This window comes from Pogona vitticeps, chromosome 1, assembly GCF_051106095.1.
Source record: "Pogona vitticeps strain Pit_001003342236 chromosome 1, PviZW2.1, whole genome shotgun sequence".
NCBI classification, from domain to species: domain Eukaryota; kingdom Metazoa; phylum Chordata; class Lepidosauria; order Squamata; family Agamidae; genus Pogona; species Pogona vitticeps.
The window spans coordinates 73111829-73129606 of NC_135783.1; the positions used below are offsets into that span (position 1 = coordinate 73111829).

The 17778-nt window shown below is 37.0% G+C and overlaps 1 protein-coding gene across 11 annotated transcripts in view; it reads left to right on the top strand.

Annotated features, from left to right (window-relative positions):
• Positions 1–17778, top strand: part of SYNE1 (spectrin repeat containing nuclear envelope protein 1) — a 350189-nt gene that overhangs the window by 166998 nt on the left and 165413 nt on the right. For all 11 annotated transcript variants that reach the window (XR_013540562.1, XM_072995212.2, XM_078383243.1 and 8 more), the window contains 13 exons: positions 161–333; positions 1332–1485; positions 2500–2643; positions 2975–3139; positions 3621–3938; positions 5773–5928; positions 7018–7188; positions 7708–8034; positions 10023–10175; positions 11063–11230; positions 12813–12989; positions 14587–14733; positions 16539–16664. Coding sequence is in view for 10 of the 11 variants with exons in the window: in XM_072995212.2 (XP_072851313.2) it covers positions 161–333; positions 1332–1485; positions 2500–2643; positions 2975–3139; positions 3621–3938; positions 5773–5928; positions 7018–7188; positions 7708–8034; positions 10023–10175; positions 11063–11230; positions 12813–12989; positions 14587–14733; positions 16539–16664 (2379 nt within the window). In the remaining variant the exon portion in view is untranslated. The remainder of the gene's footprint in view (positions 1–160; positions 334–1331; positions 1486–2499; positions 2644–2974; positions 3140–3620; positions 3939–5772; positions 5929–7017; positions 7189–7707; positions 8035–10022; positions 10176–11062; positions 11231–12812; positions 12990–14586; positions 14734–16538; positions 16665–17778) is intronic.

A 17778-nucleotide genomic window follows, 5' to 3' on the forward strand; every position in this document is an offset into this window, starting at 1 on the left:
TAAAAGTCCTTATACATACAATCGAGGGAATTCTTAATATACTTTTATCTAAAGGATTCACAGTAAACCCAGATTCATTAGTTTATTTACCTTTTTGTGGAAAAAGAAGTACATGTCATCATAATAAGGATGGGAACTTGATCTCCTTTTTTTTTTTCAGGGGCTGCTTTCAGTAAAAGAGGAAAAAGAAATCCAAATGAAAATGGTGCTGACAAGAGGAGAATCTGTCTTGCAAAATACTTCACTAGAAGGAGCTCCTGTCATTGAACAGCAGTTAAGAACTCTTAAGGATTCCTGGGCTTCTCTTTTGTCTGCTTGTATTCACTGTAAAAGGTAACAGGAGATGTGAATATTTTAAAAAGGACTTATGAATATACATGTACATACAGCATTTATATTATCAGAATAAACAGTAGTATTAATTAAAATTATAAGCCACCAGGTTGCTTTTCAGTCACAAAGGCTTCCTGAGCTTTCATTTTGGACAGTAATCGGTTTTCAGCAAGTACAATCTATATAGATTTATAAACTAATCTTATGCCTTCTGTTTGCAAGATTTTTAATGTGAATGCAATCACTTCAACATATCTGCAAAATAAAATTGAGTGTACAGGGGTGCAGAGAAGAAATAAATGAACATAAAGGCTGAAATCCTGTTGCATAGCATATTAATTAGCACTAGAATAGGCCAATTGAATCAGCAGGATTTCATGAATCAACTCCTTCATTGATTCCAATAGGCCTACTCTATTTCTGACTTACTTTAGAAAATGTGATTACAGTTGCTGCTTCAGAGATGTAATGAAAATAAATGTTATTATCATTTAATGAATTGGTAAATAGGATCATTATGTGTAATTAGCCATATAATCCTAACAAAGTTAATTTAGGAGTAAGTCCTAATGAGCTCAGCAAAACTTATTGCCTAGCAAGTGAGTTTAGGGTTGTTCTTTAAAGATAAAAAAATACACATTACCATAGTATAGTGACTGAACCATTCACTTGTTTCAAGTGGAGCATAGTACAAAGATCACCAGAAGGAAAGCAAAGATTGCAGGCATACTGTAGTCACTCCACAATGTATTTTTCCCTTTTAAGATGGGAGGAATGGGAACATAGACTCCTCTGTATATGAGGCAGGTCAAGAAGTCCATATTAGGTTTCTGGCACACCTCCCACTTTCATAATGCTGTCCATGTTGTTTCCATATCCTGCCTATATAGCTAAAATGACACATTATGAGTTCTCCATGGAATACACATGGCTAAAATATATGAAATATATATTAAAATGTATGAATTAAGTACATGTGTGAATTCCTTTAATTTCAGCCAGCTGGAAGGAGCACTTTCTAAATGGACAAGTTACCAAGATGATGTTCGACAGTTCACTGGCTGGATGGACAAAGTGGAAGCAATCATGAATGCTTCAGAAAGGCAGTGTGCCGAACTGAGGGAAAAGAATTCCTTTCTCAGCAAATCTAAGGTTTGTGGAAAGTCTATCCACTGAAAAATCGTAGCAGTGTCACAGCATAAACAAGCAAGATTCTATTCAACATTCTACTTTTAGCAGTAGCTCCCTTGTGAAACATTGCAAATTGCTTCTTAAGTATGCAGAGTTTTTTTCGTCATTGCTGGGGGTGGGGGGGTAAGCCTTCTATGCGTGCACTGGCTATGTATGCACAGTCAAGTGGGAACTTAGCCACTCTTAATCATCATCATATGCAATCAAATCTGACTTGTTTTCTAGGCAAAGAGTGCTCAGGCAGAGTGGTCTACCCTTCCCTTCTTTTGGGTGCTTCCTGGGACTGTGCAGCTTGCCCAAGGCCACACAGGCTGGCTCTTGTAGGATACACAGTGGGGAATTGAACTCCCAACCTCTGGCTCTGCAGCCAGATACCTATCTCTTACCTTGTGTTTAGCTTATTATAATGTACTTGCCTGTTTATTGATTGATCCATAGCTGGCTTGACAGCTTTGTGGTTTAGGTCTCTGGCTGCCCCTTCTTGCTGGAGGCACAGTGGGGAAATTCTCTTTTATTTGTTTCCATAATTTATTGACAGTTCTTTTTATTCCTGTCTTCTGGAATAAAAGAGATATTAAAGGTTCAGTGTAGAGCACTACAGTACGCTCACAAGTCCAGGCAAATAGGTGTCCTTAAATACTGAAAAAATGATATCTGGCTGGATATCTCAGTGGTTTAGGTATCTCCTGAGTATTGTCTACCTAGAAAACCATGGAAAAGGGTTGCCGCAAGTCAGAATTCACATGACAGCATGTATTATTATTATAATTATTGTGATTATGATGATGATTAGCATAGTCTCATTTCCCTTGTTATGATGATGAAACTGCAGCTTGGGCCAGAAGCCATGAACCCTGGTAAAGTGTACCCTTCTTATTTCCCATGGTTAGGCCCTGATATGAAATGGGCTAAAATGCACAATTCTCGGTTCCGTTGTCTTAGTGATTTTGTTAACTTGATGTTTGTGTTTTACAGTTACTTAAGGAAGAAGTGTTTAGTCACAATACACTGCTGGAAACAATTGAAACTAAAGGTCTGGGCATGACTGAACATTATGTAACTCAGCTTGAACTTCAAGACCTTCAAGAGAGATACCAGTTTCTCAAAGACAGGATAATGGTATTGATGGATTGTTTGATTGACTGATTCAGTTTGTATCCCACTGCCATTAGTACTGATTTATTTGACAATGGTACCAATGTTTCCTTGAGTAAGGTTACTTTTAAAGAGGTCTAATTACTTGTTTGCTTAGGAATGTCATAATATTTGGAAATATTTTTATCTTCCTCTTAGTTTTAGGTGGCAAGGAGTTTAAATCAAACGTTGTATTTAGAATACTTGTCTCTTAGCAGATTTTCCTTAAACACCCTTAAAAATGGGACCCAACATTACATAGCTGCCGTGTGTCAGAAAAGTCTTTTCACTTCTAATAAGGTATTTCTAATAACAGGAGACCATAACTAAAGCTGAAAAAATGGTGCATTTGCATCAAGAATACCAAAGAAATTTGAAGGCCTTTGAACTATGGCTAGAAAAGCAAAAGGAGAAACTCAGCTGTTTATCACACCTTGAAGGAGATGCAGAGAGACATGAAGCAACACTCCGAGAGATCCAGGTAGAGATTTGTTTGTTTTATTAATCTATGTACAGTGCCCTAATAAGAAATAACTGTAACGAATAATGCTGCAGTATATCCTGATAGTCAAAACAGTATAAGAGTCAAATGGGAGTTTTAATATCTGATTCTGGCTTTTGGGCAAGGAGAGTTTAGGAGAGAAGAAAGAGAAAACTTTTTTAAAAAACTTCTTTCTCTGTTTTTCTTCTTCCTGATATATGAACCAAATGCACATCCTACAAGCTCATCATTCCTTGTCACACTGATTGGGAGAATGAGTTAAACAATTATTTTTCTTTTAATGGATAAACTTATCTATTTCGGTATAGGTATGAGTCTGTCATACATAGTTTTTGGGAAGCCCAGTGTTTCACCAGCTGTTCTCTACTTAACTACTTCAGTCACATTTCTAATGCATTTCAATCTAGAATTCCAATATAGAATGAACATATAAATGATGTTCTTAATGTTGTATTTCCAGGAGTTACAGATAGAATGTGCCGAGGGACAGACATTGCTTAATGCAGCACTCCATGTCAGGGAAGAAGTAATCCCATGGGGTGTACCCCAACTGGAAGACAGGGTATTGGAGTCCATACGTCAAGACTGGACAGTCTATCAACATAAGCTTTCTGAGATCAGGACACAATTAAACACAACTCTAAGCAGGCTGAGGCTGATGGAGAGCAAATTTCTGAAGGTGGATGAGTGGCTTCAAACTCTGGAACAGAAAGTTAATATCAGGACTGGACGGCAGTCAGACAGAGCTACAAAAGAGATGCAGCTACAGCAAATGAAGGTGATGAAGTTATGTGATGATGATCTTTCATAATCGTCTAGTGTACAAATATTTAACTTTGCTATCTGCAGGCTTTTAAAAAAAAACAATTATCAGTTGTTTTAATGAGCTTGCCCACCAACTTACTGTGAGCACGGAGTTGTTTTTACATCTGGACATTTTGTCCTTGTTCCAATCTGTGCCTTTTTTTTCATATTCCTAAACTTTAAAAAAAACCTCACGTGAACCATTATAGAAATAGTTATATATTATTATTTTCAGTAATGGCTGCCCCACTCTGGAACTCCCCCTCCCCCGCAATGGTGCGATTGGCCCCCACTCTCCCAAGCTTTTTTAAGGAAGTGAAAACCTGACTTTTTACGTAAGCCTTCACAAACCTCATCCTTTTGTAATATTAATTTTGTGTTGCGTTCATGCCAGCCTTGTGGCTCAACAAATGGGTTTTTGTTCTTATATGCTCAACTTAAAATAAAAAACCCATTTGTTGAACCATAAGGTTGGCGTGAACTTTTTGTTATATCCTGGAAGCTGCCCAGAGTAATGGCTTGTCCACTCAATGTGCAGGGCACAGGTTTAACCAAATAAAATAAATTAATAAATAAAAAACCTAATACTCGAGAAGCTAACTGCCTTGTAGTTTGCAGACAGGTGAGGCATGCACATCGTTGGCACAAAGTCCACTACTGCATTCTGGACATCTATTAGAAAGTTAGTGCTTTTTAGTGTGATAGTTTTCCTTGTGCAGAAAGCTGCTGGGATTGTTGATAGGTTCTTCATGTTCTGATCCAAAGATAAGTTAGGCCTAGTAGGCTTTGGAGGGAAGGAGGATGGAGACATGAAGAGACAGTGCTGACCAGCTAGCAATGTATGGGTGTAATGGGTAAATGAAATGTATTTGGGATAGGTGTGTACATAAATCCATGAGTATGCTTATGTGTGAGTTTTGAACAATTTGTGAATGTTTAAGAACTTAGGAAGTGAAAGATGTGTGCATGTAGGATATCTGATTGGTGTTCTCATGAATAATGGGTATGAACAAACATGATGCCTTAACAAAAAGCACCATCAAAGTTTTCATTACTCCAGTTGTAGAATCCTAATTAGAATTTAATTTGAATTAATTGTATTTCTTTTAAAAAATATTCTCCCTATAAAGGTGGGGTAAGGGTGGGGACAGCTGCGACAGGGATATCCTCGGATACCCTTGGATTTGAATGGATACATTACAAATCAATATTTTCATAGCAAATCTATACATTTTCTTCTCCTAATAACTCCACATATCAGAAAAAATGTAAAAAGTATGAGAGAAGAGAAAATCAAATTCAGAAAAATATGTTGTTGTTAACCTAATTATTGATTATATAGCTGATAATCTTTATCAGTCATTGAATTTATTTTTATGATACTACTTCATTTGTTTCCGCCCTTGTTTTTGTTTTAGCAAATGAAAAGGGTTTGGGCGTCAATGGCTGAAATGCTTATTCTATATCTGGAATACCCCTTTCAAATGGCAGAAGATGTGTAATTATGAAAATAAGTTGAAAATAGAAGCATTAGTTTAATTGGAATTGTCATTGAAGTGTAAACACTGGCTTCCTTTATGTCTAATTTCAGGGACAGATATCACAAAGGAGATTACATTGCTAGGAAAAAAAGAGTAAGAAAGATGAGATCACCATCTTGTCTAGTGAGGTCCTGTCATGTAAATATTGTATATCCACAAATACATGCTTACAAGTACTTCATTTTTTAGAAAGAGGTTATTGTTTCCATTCTTCATTCTTCATTGTCAGCCACATTTACATTATAAAGATGATTTTGCTCCCATCAGAAATGGCATGAAGAAATAACAGTCTACAAAGAAGAAGTAGAGGAAGTTGGTTTGTTGGCCCAGCAAATCCTGGAAGAAAGCCATACTTCTAGTAAGATGGGGAGACAAGCTACTCACCTTGCATCTCGCTACCAAGCTCTTATTCTTCACGTGCTGGTGAGTAAGGAGACTTTTAAAAGAAAACAACATTGTTACAGAGCATTCGTTGAAAAGGAGACTTCCTTCCATCATGATAAAGTGGTTCAGAAGTGCATAGTCCTTGGGGATACCATGGTTAATTACAAAGCTGCCACTGATTTTAAAGACATGGTACCTGGCCTGTACTATCAGTAAAAAAAGTTTAAATAAAATATAGTCTTTCTTCCTTAATAATTATCTATAGAAAATTCCAAAACCAATTAAAAGGGTGGCTCAAAGTGAGAGGAGGGAACAGAGAAAGGATGTTATTCTTAAAAGGATGGGGAAGATAAAGATAGGTGGGGCCCCAGATGTTTATCAGCTTCTTCATCCCCCCTCTATCTCTCCCCTCCTGCCTTGTGCCAACACCTTTCTTGATATTACCTGTTAGTAATTACATTTACAGCTATTAAATCATTTCCCTACCTCTTGGTTCAGACTAGGAGTGTGTAGTCAATTGTTCCAGCTCACTTGAGACTTGAGAACGTGTTTGGGGTCATGAGACCACAGTGCTTGCAATGTCTCTGAGGCTACACCGTCATTTGATCATGCCTCTTACTTCCATGCATTGAATATGGGTGTATGAGCAGGGGATTACTCACATAGACTTCCACTAGTGTTGAACAACTGTATGATGGGCTTTGCAACTCAACCAGAAAGCTCTATATGCAAAGGTTTTCTCTGCAAGGCTCATGTGACATATACAACATTATGGTCACAGGCAACTGAGTGACTTAACTAGCTTTTCAATGTACAGAGTCCCTTTTCTTGTGTATAATGTGTGATTTGCTTAAAGTAGCAGAGTAGAAAAATGACAGAGAAAAAAATTGCTAGTGCTGTCAGCACTAGCTAGTTTCATCCTTCCATTACACTAAGCAGACACTTCTAGTACAATAAGAAGGTTGATGTTTTTGTTTGTCTCTGGCAGGAATAATCTAGTAATAATTAAGAGGTATATCTCCCTAATCTATTTTTTATTTGGAATATTTTGTAGCCCACTAATAGATGTGCATATACTAGAAAATAGATAAACGGCCTATCTCACTTCTGTTTCAAATCTCCTTGCAGGAGCAAATAAAATTTCTTGAGGAAGAAATTCGAAGTATGGAGGAATCAGACCTTGCTTTCAGTGCTTACCAAGATTGGTTTGGAGCTGCTCTCAGGAAATGTGGAAATGTGGTGACAAAATCTGATGTAGTAGATAAAGCAGCAATGGAGAAAAAAATGCAGAAGCTTGAGGTACAGTTCATAGGAAGTTTGCATCTGTCGCTATGTATTCATGTGAACAATTAAAAACAAAGGCAAAGCACCAGCATTCCTGGAAATCATGTTTAAAATAATGAACAGATAGTACAAGGGATTTGGGATCTTATTGAAGAGCGGATTCCAGGCTTTCTTTTTCTGATAAAATTGCTTCTTCATATTTTTGTCTGGCGAATAACACTTCAATTCTGGTTGGCCACTAGAGGATGAAAGGAGACTTTTTCAGATTCTGCCCCCATTTTGTAAGAAGAGTCAGTTGGTAACAGGAACTGGTGCAGCCGTCCAAGGTCCTTCCTTGCACTGTGATATGTGTTCATGTGTGGCCAAAGACTTGTTCCTATTTTGGCTTTAAAAGGTGAGATGTGATAGAAGAAACTGATGTCTCCAGCAGTGGGATGAAAGTCTCTAGAAAAGGAAATACAACTGTACCCGAATCAAGAATTGCATGTTTGACCCTACTCAAGTGTTATATATTGTTCACATCTCTATTTACAGGATCTCATGAATGACATGGATATTGGCCATAATTTGCTGAAATCTGCCCGTGAGAAAGGAGAGCGAGCTGTTAAGTTCATGGAAAGAAATGAAGCTGAACAGTTAAAAAAAGAGATCAGTGATTGCGTGGAGCGACTTGATGAGATGGCTTGCTCTCTCAGAAAAGAACACACCACCTTAGAGAAGTGTCTCCACTTAGCAAAGGAATTCTTAGATAAGTACAAAGTACAGACTCAGTGGCTATCTGAATATCAGAGCATACTGCATGCAACTGTGGACCCAAAAATGGAGTTATATGAGAAGAAGGCACAGTTATCCAAATATAAGGTAAATAAAAAATATATTTTAAAATGGCATGTTCAATTAGAAGACATATGATAAAGCTCAGGCATGTACACACATTGTTTGTGAGTGAATTAGCTAAGTAGCAATTTCTAAATCTCATGTGACAGTTTAGATATAAGAACAGGATGTATTGTTGTTGATTACAGCAACAACCAGCCAGCCACCCCCTCCCACCCCCATTACTAGACAGAAGGATTGTTTCACCTGCCCTCTGTCTCACTCTAGGAGCAAAACTTAGGATAGGCAAAACAGTGCAACTGTCATTACCCTTCATAAAGTTAGCACGGCCCAGATACCCAGGCCCTGAAGAATCCTTCACAAAATGAAGCATTGTGGGTTGACTGTGATATGAGTGATATCCAAAAGCAAATTGTGTACATTACCTAACTTTGAGGATTTCCTCAGAGATATACATTTAGGGCCTAGTTAACTATGGAAAGCCATGTGCTGGTCATGTTGGCCATGATGTTCACCACAGTAATGGGGACTTTCTTCATCACCTGAGATGAGCCAATCACCCTGCAGAATTGTGGGCACTCATGATGAAGCTGGGTTGCAGAGCATTTGACCCTTCTGTCCTGAAACTAAACAAAGCACAGTGTAAAAGGCCAGTAGTAGTACTTCCATCTTTGTGGTCCTGTTCAGATAACAAAGGAAGGAAATTTGATGAATTGTGGCAAATCACTGTTTATATGCACTGCAATTGTGCTATCTTGATTTAAGGCCTTTTAATATTTGAAATGTAATCTATTGAACTTTTTAATTTCTGACTTACAGACATACAAAGCTTTGCATAGTTTAAAACACCTTGGTCCCAACGTTACCTTACTCCATCAAGCATTCTCTTTCTTTTCTGCATCTGCCCTCTCACTCTTATTCTTTCTTGATAGTCTTTCTTTCCATCCATCCCAATGCTCATCCAGCTGCCGTCCCCTCTCAGCCCCATTGCCACGTAGAAGAATATAGTCTCTTTCATTCTATCCTAATTTTTTGAAGAATGTGGGCATCTTGCAGGTGGAAGCATTACTTGGAGCTGCCTATAAACACTGTGGAGAAATTAACATCTCAGGCCAGTCTTGAATTTAATGTCTGACAGTCACATACAGTAAGTTTATGGAGGACTGCTTCCAAGTGATTAAAGATTATATTGGAGGCTACAGAGCAATACGATTTAATGAAAATAAATTTAAATAAATCAAAATCAAATAATGTAGCTTTTTGGGAGGATATGACCCCATGATGCATACATGTAAAGTTCCTTAATGTCCTTGGCAAGTTTTAGGCATTTTACAGTCCTAGGAATTATTGCTGAAACCTTGACACAAAAACCAGAGACTCACAAATATAGCCTATAATCAAATGTTCCCTTTTTTTGCCACTTTTGCATTTTTTTACTTTCCTGAATCAAACCAGAAGACCAAAATCCTATTAATTTGTATAGTAAATTGTTCATTGAGTCAATGGGGATTGCTGAGTCAACTCCTATATGCATTCCATTGATTCAAATGAGCCTACTCTAACTGTGACTTACTTAAGTGTAATAAGTTGAATCAAGGCAACTTATGAAGGAGTCTACTCACCAATTTATTGTACTGAACAGGATTTTGTACATTATGTTATAGTAAACAATACTATTAGATAGTTTCTTTTACCATTTAAAATGCTGCAAGATTGAACAGTTTATCCATATTAAAAACAAATTTAATGCTGAGGTGGTTGAAAGATCCAGTTTTCTGTGGTTGAAAACCTGATGAACAGAACTTGGAATATAACTCACATCAGATTTGGCTTTTTCTGAAGAATTCCTTGATGTGAATAGAAACTGCTGTATTATGTTCCAAGATACTTAAAAGAAATGCACATGTTAAGGATAAGAGGTTTTGCTATGACCCTTCTACACCCAAAAGGATGATTGTCTATTTTCCACGTTATTACAATCTAAATTCATTTAAACTGTATTTTTCATTTAGTCAATCCAACAGATTGTGTTGTCACATGAACCGTCAATAAAATCTGTAGCTGAAAAAGGAAATTCCCTCCTTGAACTAGTGCATGATCCCAATGTAGCAGAAAACATTCAGAAACTTTGGACTGAATTTCAGGAGCTCTGCAACACAGCAAAGGTAAAACTATGGGATTATTTGTAAAGGATATGTTTCTTGCTCTTTGCTGATAAATAATTGTTACTGTAAATGAATTTTGACCTGCATCATGAGCCGCTCCAGGAGGAGAAAAAAAAATTCATTTGAGGAGGCAGGATTCTTTTCTTATCTTTTGACTTTCATCTCTGAGTCTGTTGTACAAAGGATGGCCAATAGGTGGCTTGTGGACTGCATGCAGCCCCCTGTATACAAAAGCAGGACCTAAATATGGTGTCTCACACACACCACATCCCAAATGGTTTTTAATATGGAAAACAACAGAGAGTCAAAAAGTCCTCCTGTGCCCTCTACTGACATAGGAAGTAATAATGATGATGATGATGATGATATCATTATCATTATCATTATCATTATTATTATTATTTAGTCTATTCTTTGTTAAATTATTTTAAAAAATAGAGGCGGTATACCTTGCGATCCATAGTATGGTTATTCATGGTCTCTCCTCAATATATATATATATTTTCTTCATAGATAGATAACTGTCTCTCTCTTAATTGATTAGGAATAGGATCCTGCCTGTGATAGTCCAAGAAGCATTGACCTCACTTTAGCAATGGCAGTAATTTATGACAATATCTCATGTATGAAATGGTTCCAATTTGGTTTTAGTCATTCTGTAACGTTAACAGCAGAGCACCAGTGTTCCTGAATAAGCATTTGTTCTAGTTCTAAGTACAAACCAATTTTTTTTGGGGGGGGAAGGGGATCATAAAACATAAAATGATGTTTTCAGTTGAGGTATTTTTCTTAAAGGAGACCTAAATATCTGTACCTTTCTAAAGTATATTTTGAAATTGCCATTTGAAACTGTCTTTAAAAAGTTATTGTTTTCTATGAACACACAGACCTATGTTGCAAGCTTGGAGGTGAAAGTAAAACAGCATGAAGAGTATAATAATGACTTACAAGAAGTGGAAAAGTGGTTGTTACAGATGTCCAGCAGGCTGGTTACTCCTGATCTTATGGAAAACAGTAATCTAGAAGTTGTAACACAGCAGTTAGCCAATCACAAGGTAAGTTTCAGTGTGCAGCAACAAATGGTAGTAAAATAAATGTTTCTACTAATTTATTTACCAGTAGAAATGATTTGAGGGCTGGATAGCTCAGTGAATTGGGCATCTCACTGCAAAGCCAGATGCCAGCAGTTTGAGTCACCACTGTATCTCCCAGGAGAAGAGCCACCAAGTCTAGTCTTAGATAAGTGAAATGTCCAGAGTGCCCACAGAAGAAGGCAATTAAAGACCACTTCTGAGTACTCTGTCTCTGGGAAAGTGTTACATAAATCAGAACCAGCTTGACAGCACACAATTATTATTACTACAAAAGGTTTGAATACTTCTGTATCTCACTGATGGAGTTGTAAGTGTCATAGTAGCAGTAATTTCATTCCTTTGAATTATTATTCCTTATGCAGGCATAACGTTTTAGAGGAGTATCCTCATCTCATGAAAGGCTGAAAATGTTTTCACAGCATTATATATTGTTGAAGACCTCAGTAAAAATGTTGGTGAAATACTTTTTTCAAATGAACAAATTTCCCTCATTTTGAGGGTCTGTTGGCTCCATATTTGGAAATGTCCACAGGCTGAAGACCTATTTCTTCAAACCTCTTGTTTTGATTTTTCTATTACCAACTAGGGAGCAGAAAGATAAGTACAGCAGAACCCTCATATCCACTGAGGATTGGTTCCAAACTCCAGTGGATATTGAAAACCATGGATAATAGCACGGATGGATGGATGGATGGATGGATGGATGGATGGATGGATGGATGGATGGATGGATGGATGGATGGATGGATGGATGGATGGATGGATGGATGGATGGATGGATGGATGGATGGATGGATGGCATGATAAAAGGAAAAAAAAACAGAAACCAACCAACTCTCCTCATATTGAAGAAGCTACTTGGATGAGTAGTGAAACATTTCAACCTAATAAGAAAGAAGTCCAGTTGCCATGACTCACCTAGATGACAGAGAATCTTCACAGATATAATAAAAATGAAGTTTCATATGTATACCCCATATGTATATTTAGATTTTTCCTCACTCTTAAATGATTACACATACCTAATTATTTTATGCTGTGGTAAGTGCCCTGACTAAAGTCTCATTTGGGCATTCTCTAAATCAATTTACATAAACCTGTGAGGAAGGGTACACATTACTTCTCCCTATCCATTGTGACTCTCCATTTCATCTGAAATGGTCCACAGATTGTGATTCTAAAAAAGGATCAAATTATGTTTGGGATCCCAGTTTATAGTTAAACTATGGTTTGTGTAAAACATAGCTTGAAACAAGTACAGTAGATCCAATAGCAAACAATGACTTGCAGTCAGCCAGAACCTTACTCAATACATTTCTTCTAATATGCAGAAGTAGTTTTGAAAAGAAGAGGTACATTAATGCATTTGCTTTGATGTTCATTGTTGTTGTTGTTGTTCTTTTGAGAGGACTATATAAATCCACAATTTAAAATAAAGCATCAGAATGTATAGTTTAAAAATATATATTAATGGAAGTTGATACTGAAAATGTTTTTCCTAATATTCAATATGCTGTGGTCTTTTAAATATTGCTCTATTTAGGCAATGATGGAAGAAATTGCTGGATTTGAAGATCGCTTGAACAGTCTTAAAAACAAAGGGGATTCTTTGATCAGTGAATGTGCGGAGCATCTCCAAGCAAAATTTAAGCAAAATACAGAAACGCAGCTGCAGGGAACAAGGGATAGCTACTCAGCCATATGTAGCACAGCTCAGAGAGTAAGTCCCTTTATGTTTAGGAAGTGATGTAACAGGGTACAAAATACAAGCAATGCAGTGTGGAGGGGCACATAATGGGCACCATAATGGAATACTTTCATGTAAATTCATCAAGGTGGAATACAATTGCAGATGGAAAATAACTAAGAAATACAACTGATTTTATGTCAAAAGATTATACGCATGGAAAGCTAGTGGAGTGGAGTTTTGGGCAGTACACAGCCACCCCTTTTTCTCAAATAGTTGCCTGCCACTGCTTCCCCAACCCCCTTTCACCAGCCTCTCCTTACGATTCACTCAACTGTCATATATTTCCATCCCTGTCTTTGTGTCTTCTGTTTTTTTCCTCCTATGCACCTTTGTTCACACATGCAGATGTGTGATTCTGTTTTTTAGTTTAAAATGCACGTCTGAAGATCTATGACCATGGAAGAAAATTTTTTCCTTGCAGATGATGTCTCTTCCAGGGGACTTGGTATGTCATGGTCCTCTGAAGAGGTGGTGGATCTTATGGAAATCTTGGGGGGGAAAGGGAAGGACCTCTTGCAGAAGAACTACTGCAGTCAATAACATGGATTTCTGCTGTGGTCTGAAAGGGGTGCTGCCCCTCATCCTAATTTCGTTTATTTTAATATACATAGTCAGATACACAGGCTTGGTGACAAAGTGCATTTACACATAAACAACTTTGAAAAAATTTAAAAGGAGGTGGATGGAAGGATTTCACCACTTTTGAGTCATATGAACTGGCATCCAACCTCTGACATGCTCACATTAGCAGTGTGAACAAGCACCCAGCCATATTATGTCCCACCATCTGTATCAACACACTGGATTAAAATAAAGGGGAAAACACTGCAAATTTTGCTTCTGTTTCAAGTTGGGTTACACCACTTTGCAGCTAACCCACAGTAACTACACTTTCACTGGTTTATTACCATGGTGTAATTTTAGCCCTTGGTTCAAATCCCCACTTGGCCTTGGAAATTCACCGAACGTTGGTGGTGAGCTATTCCTTGAACATTGTACTTTCCTCAATAAAACCCGTTAAGGTATCCGTAACTTAGAAACAATTTGAAGATACATTACAATGAGATGGCATGTGTAGCACATTTTTCTTCCTCAACTGGTCAGATAGTATATTTCTTTGTTACAATACATGATTTCCCACAGTTGTGTATTCTAAGTTCAGGGTGGAGTGTACTTTGCATTTTGCAAGCTGAGATTATATTTGTAATATAAATGTGTGCTTTATTTGCAATTCTGGAGGCCGAAAGCTGGTTGTAGAAGAGAAAACAAGTTTATTGGAGAAAGTGCATTTCCACCTTATTATCTAGTGTCACTTTTATTCTTACAGTTTAATAAAACATTTTGGAAAACAAAACATTTTAAGGCATTCAGTAGAATAGCATACATTTCAAAAATTATTATTCAGATTCTGACTCATTAGCATTGCAAAAGCGTATCTTTTCTGGCTAGTTGAAGCTCAATTTAATTTGCAACGCTGCCATCTCAGCCAAGTCCCACCCACCACCCACACCCAGTTTTTATCAATGCTGTGAGAAATAGGAAGCAACTTATTCACTTTGTTTTGTAGGTGTACCAGAGTTTAGAGCATGAACTCCAGAAGCATGTTAACCATCAAGATACTCTTCAACAATGCCAGGTTTGGCTCTCGGCAGTTCGACCTGAGCTGAAGCCGAGTCCTCGTCCACCTTTCAGTCTGGCAGATGCTGTTAAGCAGGTAAAAAGCGATCATGTGAGAAATATTTGATCACAGTGGCTTATGGGATAAAATGACACATCCGTGAGTCTAAAATATGCTTATAATGAAGCGGGTTAATCCTTTAAGTGAGCTGGCAACTTTCTTAGAGTTCAGGGTCAACAAAAAGGAAATGTGAAGTTTTTTTAAGCCATGGAAGAGGGGAGGGGGAAAGGGGGTTGGATTCCTGAAATAGTACCCACCATGATGTAGTGGATAGAATGACAGACTCAAGAGGCCTGAGTTAGAATCGCCACTCAGCCAGGGAAGCTCACTCACTCAGGGTGTAGAACTGGTAAAGCCACTCTTTAAATATCTCACTTATCTTGAAAACTCTTTTAGGCTTGCTATCAGTTCATAACAACAAATTCCTGAAAGTTACTGGTGGATATTAAAGGACCATGCTTGAACAGGGACCTTGCAGTAGTCTCATTTTAAAAAGGAATGGACTGTGAGAAGGAATAGAATACCAAGAAATAAATAGTAGACAAAAAAAGTCAGATATTAATAAAAGAATGGGCAGTTGATGGAAAATGTTTCCCTTTCTGCATACTTTTCCTTCTCCTCCCTCTTTTGTTTCTTCGGTAGTACACTATCGTGTGGGATACAAATACTAGAAGAATGTTAACCATCAAAATACTTGAAGTTGTTTTGACATGCGTACTTTTCATTTTATATTCACTTAACATTTTAATTCTAAGCACAAGACATTGCTATCTGAGTATGTTGTTACTTTTTTTGCTGACATCATTCTGTATAGTTGAGTAAAAAAGCAGAAAGAAAAGGTTGCACAGAAAAACCCCAGTTTTGCCATATAGTGGTAGGAATCCTGTTGTGTACTTATGCAGTTGTAACTCAATATTACGGTCACTGTAATTAAAATAACTGCCAGGCAGAAGCAGTGCTGTCCACAAAGCACTTGGTTGTAACAGGAACCACACAACCAATTGTGCAATTGAATTGTGCAATATGATATGCCTGGAAGTAATGACAGCAAAAATTATTCTGGAGTAACTACTCCACAAGCTGGATTCTTACCAGCATGTGTAAAATCTAAGTAAAGGAACCCAACTGTTTATTTCAGTGGTTAATTTAACTTGTTAGACTTTTCTAGAGTGACATTTTCTGTGCTTTCTCCAGGCTTGTCTAATATTAGAAATTTAGAAACTGGGAATAGATAGAGAGTAAGAAAATCTAGCTGTATCCTTTATCTCATTCTATCCAATGTAATGCATATGTAAGGTTTATTATAGCATCTTCATTTTTTGAATTGGACACTTATTTTGGATCCGGCCCTCAGAAAGCTGTAGCTTGAGACAGTAATGCTATTAAGAGTGGGCTGGATTAAGAAATTATGCAGAGAAACCAGACAGTGATGAATCTGTTCAGATGGAGAATAATTAGTTTGTCTAGACAGCCAATCCCTTGTTAATTCTTCAGTAAGAACCTGGATTCTGTCCGGTTGCCTTTTTTTAAAAAAAAAAAAATCCAGTGGAACTTGCATAAATGGCATATAAATAGCAACCAGTTTAATCTCCAAAAAATGAACAGATTTTTTGTTATTTAAAAAGTCAAATGCAGCCTGAAATACTAACATCTCTGAATATGGGGAATAAAGCAGATCCTTTTACTTACTACAGCTTTCTAGCAATATTTGCAATGGTTTATTAACTCAAAACGTATTTAAAAAGTAATCATAATGATCTTTGTTATTATTTTCATTACTTTGGATAATTCTGTAAATGAGAATCTATGTTCTCATTATAACCTTTTCTTATTCCCTGCAGGTTAAGCATTACAGAGCGCTGCAAGAACAAGCGAGCACCTATTTGGATCTTTTATGTTCTATGTGTGATTTGTCAAACGTCGCAGTGAAAAATATAGCCACAGACATCCAACTAACAAAGCAAACGGTATGGGATAAACTGTGGCAGACCTTTCCTAATCCTTCTTAGACATGTGATTATCTTACTTTGTCACAAAGGTCATAATGGGTACTGCTACTGTACATTTTTATTACTTTATATACTTCCATAGAAAAGTATGTATCTAGCTAACACATCAATAGATACATAAATATCTACAGCACGATATGTGTTTATAATGGAGGAAAAAGCAACATTTTAAATGTGTAAAAATTGCCATTGTAGAAATCATGACTTGACTATTTTGCAAAGTATCAGAACATATTTGAGTAAGTTTACACCTTTAATTCAGACATGGTTCTCCATTACTGCTGCATTTTATATCTAACAGTATAAAATCCAAATCCATAAACAGATTGCAGCAGTAAAAATAGAACTTCAGATTTATTTTGATGCTAAGGTGAACCACGGATGTAAAAACAACACCATTATACATTTAAATTTTTTAGAGATGGCAAAATAACTTTGCTCACATTTCCAATTGAAACTAAATCCTATACTCCAGTTTACCATGGAATCAAATAGTACAGATTCTAGGATCTAGTCTAAGCCTACCTGTTCAAGCAGAAGTTTATGGGTTTTTTAAGATGGTAGAAGAGAGATATAACATCTGCTTTCTGCAAAGCAACGTTGTTGGACTTACCAGGAACATCACACAGTGTTCTCTTATTCATTATCCCTATTGGATCAAAAAGAATTCTAGAACTATCACTATGAGACAAAATAATTAAACAATTGCAACAAACTGAAACAAATTAAAGTTTCTCACCATATCTCATAGAAAACATTTAGGTCACAATGTTTTGTAGAGCGGAGACAGGAGAGAGGCGTTTTTAAATCTATTTGTATCTACCGTATCCTTAAACCAATGGTTATTTCTCCCTGAATGGTAGGGATTTTCTTCCTGCTCCAGTCTTAAATTGTAGCAAAATTCTTCAGTGGGTGGAAGAGTGTTTCTGTGATCTTTTCATATCTTCCGATTTTTCACAGCGTCAAGGCATGATGGACAATAGAGGCTTACACAAGCTGCCTTTATCCTCCTTCCCTTTTTGCCCCTCCCCGCCCTCTACTGTAAATCTATTGCAGAAGTCTGCCCTACATA